The 11,603-nt window shown below is 44.0% G+C and overlaps 2 protein-coding genes across 4 annotated transcripts; one reads left to right on the forward strand and one right to left on the reverse strand.

Annotated features, from left to right (window-relative positions):
- Positions 1 to 1,629: 1,629 nt before the first annotated feature.
- zdhhc20b (zinc finger DHHC-type palmitoyltransferase 20b) lies at positions 1,630 to 9,749 on the reverse strand. 3 transcript variants are annotated; one of them, XM_068709806.1, is made up of 14 exons: positions 9,626 to 9,743; positions 8,352 to 8,378; positions 8,052 to 8,146; positions 7,832 to 7,952; positions 7,677 to 7,746; positions 7,479 to 7,511; positions 7,038 to 7,158; positions 6,447 to 6,482; positions 6,112 to 6,244; positions 5,734 to 5,860; positions 5,410 to 5,502; positions 5,184 to 5,296; positions 5,051 to 5,098; positions 1,630 to 4,941 (listed from the first exon to the last, which is right to left on the reverse strand). In XM_068709806.1, exons 1-13 carry the CDS (start codon positions 9,741 to 9,743, stop codon positions 5,055 to 5,057), a joined length of 1,131 nt encoding a protein of 376 aa, XP_068565907.1. In that variant the 3' UTR covers positions 1,630 to 4,941; positions 5,051 to 5,054. The 3 variants fall into 3 exon arrangements, with proteins under 3 accessions (XP_068565907.1, XP_068565908.1, XP_068565909.1); XM_068709807.1 differs by having other exon boundaries at positions 5,045 to 5,098; XM_068709808.1 differs by lacking the exon at positions 6,447 to 6,482 and having other exon boundaries at positions 9,626 to 9,749.
- Positions 9,750 to 10,599: 850 nt separating this feature from the next.
- On the forward strand, positions 10,600 to 11,566 carry LOC137871817 (arylamine N-acetyltransferase, pineal gland isozyme NAT-10-like). The gene has a single exon (XM_068709810.1). The coding sequence runs from the start codon at positions 10,600 to 10,602 to the stop codon at positions 11,455 to 11,457; it is 858 nt and encodes a 285-aa protein (XP_068565911.1). The 3' UTR covers positions 11,458 to 11,566.
- Positions 11,567 to 11,603: the final 37 nt, after the last annotated feature.

Here is an 11,603-nt window from a genome sequence, read left to right on the forward strand (position 1 = left end):
TGAGGAGCACAAAATCAGGGATACATTTTACACTTCACGACACAGTATTGCATATTGGATGTATGACACATGTCCGTCTCACATTATATGACTAAATCATTTTAACAAGTCTGAGCAACTTTTATTCGCTTTTGGTTTTGGCTGCATCAAGGCACACCTTAGCTTACGCTTCTATTCCAGGAGGTTCAGACTCAGCAGAAAAGATTTGTCCCGACTGGCCTGAGTTTAATTATTACAAAAAGGTTAAAGAATCAATAGAGCAAGCTTCAGCCACAACACAGCTTCATGAAGAATTACACCCTAAGTTGTATCCGTATTCTGCTTCAACCTATGTTTAGATCTGAACAAGCCTCTTGTTAAAAACAGATAGACTTGGAAGACGATCACATATTGGGACAAATCCTTGGATGAGGATTAAGGGAACAACTCAGCAACGCTGGGATTTGACATGAGCAGCTGTGGGCCACATTTATTGAGATGCAGCCTCAAAGCCTGGACCAACTCCGCTGTCATCTGATCGCGTCATCCATTGAAGTTTTGATGCTCTGCTCTCCTGCCAAGGGACACGGCTGGCTGTGTTTGTGGACACTGATTTGGACCGATTGCCGTTTAATGGTGGACTTTCCTTTTAATGGATAAACCATTCAAAGGTCTTCAGTGAAACATCAGCTGCTTTGGCCTTGAAGAGGTCAGGCTTGCTTTCACAAGTCACTGTTTACTTTCCCTCCAAAACTGACACCAAGGTCATTACCTTGGGAGCGTATAGCTCACATGTGCATGGACACGCACTTTATACATGCGCACAAAACAGGTCAGATCTAAAAGATTGAAAAATAAAGTAATTGATATGTATTTTATTATAATCAACCTGATGTGGGGTTCTTGTTAAGACTGTTTTTTTTTTATTCTGGCCCACGACTTGGCATGTACATTAGGTGGTATGTGCCAAGTCATGCTGTTGATATCTGCAGAAGTAATGTGATACACTGAGGTTCCCATTCGTCTAAATAATGATTTACAAACAGCGATGTCAGGTGCTTTTGTAGAGGAAATTAAAACGAAGCATTTGGGCCTTGAGAGAAAGAGCAGAGCAGTCGACAGCAGGGGTCAAGGGCCGGAGTGTTAGACAGATAGCAAAGAGGAGGGTTCTAGAATCTCAGTCCACAAATTGTGAGCGTCCAACAATTTGTCCGTTTTAGTTTTGTGTCTGAGCTTTACAAACGCTTATAGCGTTTATTCATCCAAATTGTTCTCCGACAGCACAAGGCTGCTGTAGTCAGCATTTTTGATAGACGCATTTTTTTACAATAAAGATTTAAGACACATCGACAAAAAAATAAAACTCATCACATCTCAATTTCTACTTTAACTTTAAAATATATAAATATATTTCCAATTATTTTAAAGATTAAAATAGAAGTCCAATCATTTTCACTTCAAAATGTCAATGCTACATTTGCTGCAACTAGCAGAATGCACCCAAAAGTTGCATTGTGGGTATTCTGGTTTTGCAATTTATTGCTTTTTTGGGGTTCATTTTTAATAATTGCCCCTCATGAGCTTGATAATACTAAAGAAGCACAAGTATATATCTTGAATTAAAAAGCTGATGAGAGCAAATTTGGGCGGGAGGTTTAAAAAAAACATTTATTGTTATTTTCACGTTAATTGTGTAGAGGCATTTACTTCATTCACAAAATAGGAACAGTAAAATTAATCAGACAAGAAAAATATATATGTAGTCTTTTTCTTACATTATCAATATATATACACATTGTAAAATAGGACATTGTAACAAAAAAGAAAAAAAGAAGTGTAGCTATAAGCAAGTTATGATACATCTGCATTGTGAATACAGATGTAAAATGGTTATGTATTTAAAAACAAAATTCAGATCCTTCCTCTGTTTCACAGCAGATTTTATGGCTTTGTTTATAAAGTTGAGACAAACCAGAGTAAAGCTAATTTAAAACATGACGCATCTAGCAGTAATTGAAAAACCCCAATGTTTGTCTGAACACCATAATCCCCATTATCATGGTAAAACACATCTTCACGCAATTTAGGCGCCATGCTTTTGAGCATTAGTCAGACGTTATGTATGTACACTGACATGTAAAAATCTCATGGCTGCACAGAAGCATTTCTTCCAAGACGACAATATTACAAAAGAACACTCAATTAAGCACTACAAAACACACACACACACACACACACACGCACACACACACACACACGCACACACACTTTAGTCTGAGGGCCAAACAGCCCAGAGAGAGAATACAGGCATTTTGTAAAACAACAAGACGACAGGTCCAATGTTTCAAAATCAGTGGCCATAAGTGAAGCCAGGCTCCTTACAGATGATGCAAAACATACATCTTTTTCTTTTTTAAAATCTTTTTCTTCAACTAAACATTTAGTGTGAGGCTTAGAAAAGATCTACCCATGATTAGCACATAACCTTGGCTTGAATCACGAACTCTGACAGTATTCTAATCTGTTTAATTGAGATTGAACCACAGTGTTATTCTGATACTTAGCCCCCATGAGCATGATCCACACATTAACAAATGTCCTCCAATCACTGGTTTGCAAAGACTAATTGGTAATACACTTGAAACGGTCAAACATGATTGGAAGGATAAAACGTTAACGTAAAGTCCGAAAAGCGGGCTGTTTTTAACGCTCCATCATTCAAACAAATGCCCCCACTGCCCCGTCTGTGGTACATTCAGCACAACTGTGACAATGATTACCAAAAAAAGAACACAACTGTACTACACCACTAACTCACTCTACACGATAGAAACGGCTGTAAACTTGTACACCACCAAAGTCGGGGTGGGATGTCGTTAGTAGGAGGCTCTTCCAGCGACAGTCAGGGATGTGATCAGACAGACGAGCAATGATGGACATCAGGAATTTGCTGGGCCTCCCTCCAATGTGAATCGGAAAGATGCATATAAAAAAACAAAATTCCTTGGGAAAGCATGTAACTAAATCCTGAACAGTTATTTGGTTACACTGACAACGTTGCCCATTCTCCCACAGGTATGTGCAGTCATGAAATCTAACCAAAAATTCCCCCCTTTACAGACGTTGCTAGACACATCCCAGATGTTCCGACACCGACACGGGGACAGTTCACTGCCGAGGCTCATTGAACAGTTCGAGGTCACAACGCTGAGCCGACTCCCGAGTGCATGCAGAGTAGACGAGGTGAGAGGAAGCTGTAGTCCACGCCTCTCTTTCACATTAGATCAGATGGGTTCAATTCACTTCCATTTCAAAAGATACCTGGATGAGTTATGCATTTTAATCAAATAAAAAAAATGAAACCATTTTTAATTCTGAAGAAAGCTGCACCTGCAAATTGGACTGAAAGTGAACTGAGCCCTGAGCCACACGTTGATGAAGTTCAGGAAAAACCTCCATCTGAAGGAGGGCAGATAACGGGAGCTGTGGCGCCACCTGCCGGCCAGCACTGGTATTGCAAGGACATCATGACCCGCTACAGGCAGAGGGGGGCAGACACACCTTGTATAAAATATTGCGCCACCACGACTATTCACGACGAGAATTTGGTTGCGATAACATTGACCGGTGAGTTTGAGATAAAGCTAGGATGTTGTAAACACTTCAGGTTCAGAGGTCAGAGCTCCTGACGGGTCAGCCCTTATTTGGCAATGAGTGTTGGTGTCTTAGTGAAGGCTGAAACAGTGAGCTGTAGAAAAAACAGGCTGCAGACGTTGCGGGCTGAGAATCACTGATCGGCATATTGACATGCTGACACATGACCCGAAAAGAAAAAAAAGGTAGTGACGGATGCTGCATATTGCACTGTTTGTAATACATCTTCCAGGTCATTCGTGAGCAGCATGTTTTAACACAAGTTGGCCACAAAAAAACATTTCAAGCCGATTCTTTTAGTTGCTGTTAGTTCTTAGAAACAAGGACTGCCACGTCAACTGTTACACACATTCTCACAAACAATACGCCATAAATCACATGATCGTCCAACATCCGTTACACCTGGGATGCTTTTTGGACATGATTATTTAAAAAAAAGAAAAGAAAAGCAGCAGCACGTTGTTTGATGGACATTGATAATCTACAAAGTGCAAATGCACCGCCTTGTGCTCGGATATCCAAAACCGGGCTACAGTCCTCCCCGTTGTGCACTGGTTCAGTCCACTGAATCATGCAGCAGAGTGCTCTGTAAGATAGTCCAGGTTTTGGTGGGAAACAAACCACAGATGCGCTCCAACATTATGAATAATGAAAAAAAAAAAAAGACAAAAAAAACTGTGACACAGGTAAACTGATCCAGCTCCTCGGGATGTACTGCCTTTCTAAAAAACCAAACAAAAAAACAACAACGTGCGAGAGAAAACAAACTCCAGCTCGTCGCCCACTCTTCACTGCAGCTTTGTGCCAATAAAAGGAGTCCTGGTGCACCCAGGAGGCATCAAAAAGTTTCTCATTAAAACAACAAAAGTAGCTCATATTCCTTCTGGGACTCCTTAATTTTCTCATCATCAGTAAATGCTCCACTTGCGAGAAAAAGAAAACTAAACACAACAAATATATGTGCAGTTGAATGTGTGAGTATTAGCATATATATGTGTGTGTGTGTGTGTGTGTGTGTGTGTGTGTGTGTGTGTGTGTGTGTGTGTGTGTGTGTGAGAGAGAGGGAACAAGCTTGCATCACGTCATGTCCAATGAGGGTAGGTGTGAGATCTGCTTATGACACTGCATGCAATAATGCCAATGCCATAGATGCATTACTGTGCTTTGACGGGCCAAAAAAAATGCATTTCCATAGTTACTGTGAATGGTTCTGTGGGGATGGGGTTGCGCTGGGAGACCGTTGCCATGGTGACAAACTAAACCGTTGCGTCGCTTAAGGCATCATATTAGATGACTGAGGAGTTTCTCCTGCGGCAGGGAAGAAAGGAACACAAAACAAACACGATTAGGTACGCGTGCGTCGATTACACCCGAAATGTGCAACGTGTGCACACAGACGGACTGAACTCACGTTTACCTGGTTAGGACTCGCTCTCCATGGAGATTGTGATGGTTTCACTTTCAGCTGTGAAGCCAAACAGAAAAATGTGTTAAGGCGGCAGATACCAGACGGTGAGTTGTTAATTCTGCCGGTGAAAAATGGAGCTCACCAGGTTTGAGGGTGTTATTAGCCTGATGCTCTCCGATGTTGTTGGCATGCTGGTCGTTGCTCAGGAGGTGGTTCTGTGACTCGCTGACAGGGCTCACGGGGACATCGTCAGCACTGGAAACATGCCCAACAAAAGCAAAATTTACAACTCCTCCAAAAAACATAAATCCTCTTTTAGGGCCTCACGTTAAATAATACAACTCTTTTATTACACCGAGATTGATCACCTTTTACTGGGCTCCGGCTGCAGGGTCACTGTGGCCTGCTCTACATCTGCTGTGTTGACCAGCCGCGTCGGGAACGTCAGACCATCTCCCTGACTTTGGTGAACAAGGAGGACAGGAGAAAGTCAAGATTAGGTGCAGCCAGGCTGCAGGGAAACAAACTGCAGTTGGGTTAGATTTCCTCTGGACCTACAACAAAGGTAACCTGATACCTAAAGAGGAGGAGATCCACTCCATCCAAATCTTTCTTTAACATAAAAACATGTGACAGAAAGGAGCCTCTATATCTTCTATGACGACGATCATTTCTACATTTGTCTCCTTTACCTGGTGAAGATCGGCAGCGGCCAGTACTTCTTCTGGTCTCCAAAGACCTGAGCGATGTTCTTCCGGAAACCAAGAGAGAAGCCGTTCTTATCAGAGCCCGTCCTAAAGACCGGTGCTCTGAACGCCTCTGCAGAGACACGCATGGACAGAGAGGACAAACACACAGGCCAGTGAACAACCAGCAGGTGAACTTCCACTTGATGAGAAAGGAAAGGAACTTTGGGACAAATTGTCATTTTAAAAACTGAAAATTCATTTTCTAGAACATTACGAATTTACAGCAAAAACACTAATAAAAACCTCTTTAAAACGGGTAATAATTGTGTTTTTGAACCATTTAAAAAACAGAAACGTGTTGAATGCGTGTGTGTTTGTTACCTATAGTGGACCTGTTCTTCCCGACAAGCCACAGGTGGTAGCTGAAGAGGGACAGAATACTGATGCAGAACATGGCCGCCACAAAAAAGAGAAACAAGACATGGAATTTGGCGTGAGTGTCTGGCAGCTCATTCTGGGGGAAGAGACGGGAGAAAAAAGGAGAGCGAGACGCGAATCAGTGACGCGTTCACGCGGAGGACATTTACGGCGAGAAAGGAAATGAGAGGAGTCTCATGTGAACCACACCACTGCACGCACATCACGACAAAAAAACATGGCAACGATGGGGGGGGGGGGGGGGCACTGCTAAAGGCTTTGGAGGATAGCTGGGTTACCTTTGGGCAGTTCTCTGCCGATTTCCTCCGGCAAAGCTTTAGTACAAACAGAAACGAGACTGGTTAGCAACACCGGGAGAGATCAGGTGGGAGGGAGGGAGGGGAAAATCGGCAGGCAAATACAAGTCAAGGGGGGGTGAAAGGGGGAGGGGGAGGTGAAAGAAAGAGAGTGGGTGAATGCACAAAGTGTGCCCAGAATTGAAAGAAGAAAGGGATGAAAGAGGAAGAGATGAGAGGAAATCGAACAGCAACAGAAAAAGGAAGAAGAGAGAGGAGGTGTTTGCCGCTGCATAAGTGGTGTGACTGATGGTTACTGATAGCGGAGAGGGAGACAGAAAAAAAGAAGAGAAAAAGATCAGAGAACAATGACCCAGTGTGCGAGAACCGGGGATAACAGAAGGGGGTCAGAGGGGGAGAGAGTCCAGGGAAAACAGCAGAGCGGTACAGCTCAGCACCATGCACAACCCACTCAGAGGATGCTCACCCGGGCTTCAACATGCAAGAAAAAAAAGAAGAAAAAAAAGAAGCAGGACCTGCATCCTCTGCAGTGCCACGCATTCACACTCAGCACGTGGACGCGCCATTACTCACTGTCCAGAACTTTATGAAATATTGCAGTACGGTGGCCGCGATGAACAGACAGTACACCAGCGAGTACGCCAGGAAGAGGATGAAGAACTTGTAGTTGGAGAATCCGACGCAGTTGTTCACCCTAAAGAGACGCACAAAAGGCAGGCAGGTCGGGATTTGACGTTGCTTCCTCCCGAGTAGAAATCTTATCAACCTGAACTTTACATTTTTTGATATAACAACCGGAGCAGAAGGCTCTGTTGCCTTCTTGTATATGGTTCGTCTAAGACTCGTAATACGGTATGTTTTGCCACCTTAACAAGACCAGAAAAGTGAAAGTAAAGGGATTAACATTAAACAGCTTGATGGCCATGTTGCAAATATGCTTGGCATGAGCTAAAATCTAAAAATGTGAGGTGTCATATGTACGGTACATCTCTCTGTTTAGCAGGTCTTACATACCAGGGACAATGGTGGTCCATCTTCAGCACACACCTGCCACACACACACACACACAGGAAGAGAATAATAAAAAAGGAGAGGAGAGACTTATGAAAAACACAAGAAAGGCGCGACACTAAAGGGTTAAAGAGAAAAGTATGTTGTTGACTCAAGAGGAAGTGTCACAGTTAGCATTCGATAAAACGAGGGTTTTCTCACATGTCGCATGCGGAGCAGTGATGACACCGGTCGGGCTTGATCACCTGACAGCGGTCACAATAGCGGATCGCTGCAACACAACGGGATCTCGTTATGGGGAAAGGCTCCGACACACTCTCACTTACAGCGTTCACGTTTGAGACGCGCAGACCTACCTCCGGCTCCTGTGCGGGTGTACAGAGGCAGACTGGTGGCGGCTCTCCACAGGATCTCTTGCTGGGACTCGGGCCTCTCTTCCTTCTCGTAGCGCTCCTTCTCTACTTTGGCCAGGCAGAACTGGAGAGGAGAAAAACACAAACAAGCTGATTTTAATGTCAACAGGGGATAATAGAGATGCATAGTGTTATTTTTTTTGTTAGAAATCGGTTATTGTACCTCTTTGGAGGGGTTGGCAGGCTGACTGAAAATGGTCTTCCAGTAAGACCATACAAACATGATGAAAGAGAGGTGGAAGAAGATCAGGTAGACAACTGGAGGGAAGCATTAGGCAGAGCGTCAGTGACACTGAACACAAGCATTGCCATTAAACAGTTGATATAAAGGGAACTGCTGCTGTCACTTGGTGTACAGAGAAGATCTACCCAGACCTTAAAAAGAGCCAACTGGCTCACTTCTGTTCACTCACACTCACAACGGATTTAAAGAACATTATTTTTGATTTATCAAGACACTCACTCTGCTCTCCTATACTGGGGATGGTGACTGAAAGAGAGAAAACGGAGACAAATAACGCGTTAGATACAAAGACATTGTCAGTGACGTTATACAGCAGCATTAACAACAGTGGTTATACATCTGACAGTGAGATTTAGAAAGATGCATTCACAAGTCACAAAACGCTTGAAGGGATAAGAGAGACAAGCAAAAAAAAGTTGGATTTTACAACATTTCTGTCGTTGACAATAAGAAGCAGAAAGGTGCATTCAGGGAAGCTTTCAGTGAAAACACACAACCTTTGTCCCCAGTTGTCTTATGATTTCCATTTATCTGAGCATTTTAATGACTCGTCCGCACAATGAGGAGATTGTTTTGTTCAACTACCGTTTCCTGGATCTAAGGTTCCAGTCTCAAATTTCGGGTTAACATGGGAGAGAAAAAGTCCTTTAAAGTCAAATCAGCAACTGATAAACTCCATCTGCTGAGGGAAACCTAACTCTCACTGTAAACATCTGCCCTTCAGATGAAACAACAAAGCACTGCTCATAACTCTCGAGCACAACAGGGCCACAGCGTCAGAAAAGTGAGGATCAAACATACACCTGGCCTCATTTTAAAAAGGAGCCCCCCAACCCCCAAAAAAAAGTTAGGAGCCACTAATGTAGTTTTCACCAAGTCTGTGTGAGTGTTTAAAGGTGTGATTAAAACAGATCCTGTGACACTGAATCTAATTCAGTGGGAGTAACTGTAATCCTGATATGAGATAAGAAATACACAAGCTACACATTACATCATTCACAGGAAACACACTCAAATTAATTCTGTTCTTCCGATTATAAATATTGTTCAAACATCGAAATTAAAAATTAAAACTCTCAGAGCCAAGCTAATTACCGGAAGTCTAATTAGAATTAAAGTATGCATCTGCTCATCCACCCAAACACCGTTGATTTAGCGTTTTAATTTCGCCATCCAGACTCCATTCAGCTCGACACCGGAGACAACAGAGACGAGAGTGGCAGCAATATTACCATCACGGTGAAAAGTTCACCAAAGACACATTTCCCATTAAAACAAGGCAACCCAAGGCGATGGCAGCTCATATATAATTAGCTTTATCTAGATGTGGACGGGCTTGCCAACACCATTGTTGAGCTGCAGTCCATTTACTTCCTGCTGGCCACCAGCAGCAGCAGCAGCAGCAGCAGCAGCAGCTGTGTGTTAGTGTGGACCGCACAATGAAAACACCAGCGGGTTTGAGGCTCTACAGAGGCGGCAGGACGACTACTCACATATACAGAGCTCCACCACGTACGCGTAGTACGACCAGCAGACGACCAGGGCGATAAAAATCACAGGTATCCACGCTAAACCCCGTTGACAGCATCTCAGGACGTGTGTGGGCGCCATCTTTCTCCCTCTACTGGGGAAAAGGGAGTGTCGGTGTGTGACGTCACTGGTCTGAAAATATTTTTTTTTTTGGGGGGGGGCCTGAAAAATTCAAGAGACGCTCTTTATGCCCACTGAGGCTCAAACATCCATATAATGATCCAACATAGCATTTTTATTTTTCATATTTTTCATTAATGTTTTTGTTGGTCAGATTTTAGGTGTAGGTTGCCACTTTACAAACGCAATTTGGAGATGTTTAAGATGTCATTGTATAATTTGAATATATGTTTGCAAATGCTACAATTTTGATTAAAACCTGTACTTATTGTTTTGATTTTTATTACATTTGTATCTGAATTTTTTTTGTGCAAAAAATGGTCTGTCAAAAAATTAATTCATGATTTGATTTTGTTTTCAACAAAGTTGCTTTCTAATAAAAAAAAGAAGAAGAAAAAAAAGCATTGACCCTTGTACTAGTCAAAACGACAGGCTGGTTATGGGCGTTGTATCCATGTTCTTTTATTATTTCTTGAAGCAGGAGCTGACCTCAGGGCGGTGCAAGGTATTTTTTTTTATAGCTTCCGTTAAGTTCACCAGGAAGCAGTTCAAACATTACTGGAACCGGTGCCTCTACACAACCAGCTCACCCAGAAGTTGAGGCTAAAAGTGAAGGTATTAGTTGCCCGTAATCCACACACACACACACACACACACACACACACACACACACACACACACACACACACACACACACACACACACACACACACACACACACACACACACACACACACACACACACACACACACACACACACACACACACACACACACACACACACACACACACACACACACACACACACACAGCGACATGTCTTCCGTTGAGATGCACGTGGAGACTTATTTGTCGCGCATCGGGTTTGCGGGCCCAGCTGAGCCCAGCCTGGAGGTGCTGCGGTCGGTCCACACCGGTCACCTTATGTCGGTTCCGTTTGAAAACCTCACGGTGCACAGCGGCGGACGGATTCAACTAGACCCCCCTCTTCTGTACGACAAGATAGTGACCCAGCGCCGAGGAGGCTTCTGCTGTGAGAATAATGGGATCTTCTGTTGGCTGCTGGCCGAACTGGGCTTCCAGGTGACGCTGCTCTCGGGTCAGGTGAAAGGCATCACTGGCTGCTACGGCCCACCTTTCGACCATTTGGTCCTGATGGTGAGCCTCGACGGGCAGCGCTGGCTGTGCGACGTCGGGTTCGGCAGCGCGGGCTTCAGTGTCCCCCTTTCGCTGGAGACCAGCGCCCCCCAGGAGCAGGGCCACCGCGTGTACCGCATCAGGAGGGACACGGAGGTGTGCTTTGTGGAGTGGCAAGGGGAGAACAGAGGGCCAGGTGGAGACTGGACAGAGATCTACAAGTTCAGCCTTGAACCTCGGCGTCTGGAGGACTTTGACGAGATGTGCCGGTACCACCAGAGCTCCCCCTGCTCCATCTTCTTCTGCAAGTCCCTCTGCACCGTTTTAAAACCGGGCGGGAGGCTCACCTACATCGGCCGCAAGCTGAGCAGCACCACGTTTCCATCGAAAGAGACCGGGGGAGTGATGGAAACCACAACCAGGGACCTTGAAGATGAGGAGATACCGGGTGTTCTCGCAGAGATGTTTGGAGTTGTTCTAAATTCTCCACTCATACCAAAGGATGAGACAGTCACACCACCGCCAGTCATGTATTGATACCGCTTTACACCTCCATAGGGCGAAATATGTGAGAAATGTATCTTCTCATTGAGATGACTGCAACATTTTACAATCATTTCTAACAAAAGCTTGAAGAATAAAAAAAAAACAAAAAAAAAACACAACCCAAAAAAATACAGCAT

This window comes from Cebidichthys violaceus, unplaced genomic scaffold, assembly GCF_023349555.1.
Source record: "Cebidichthys violaceus isolate CVI_PGR_0920_01 unplaced genomic scaffold, fCebVio1.0.p SCAF_15, whole genome shotgun sequence".
Classification (NCBI taxonomy): Eukaryota; Metazoa; Chordata; class Actinopteri; order Perciformes; family Stichaeidae; genus Cebidichthys; species Cebidichthys violaceus.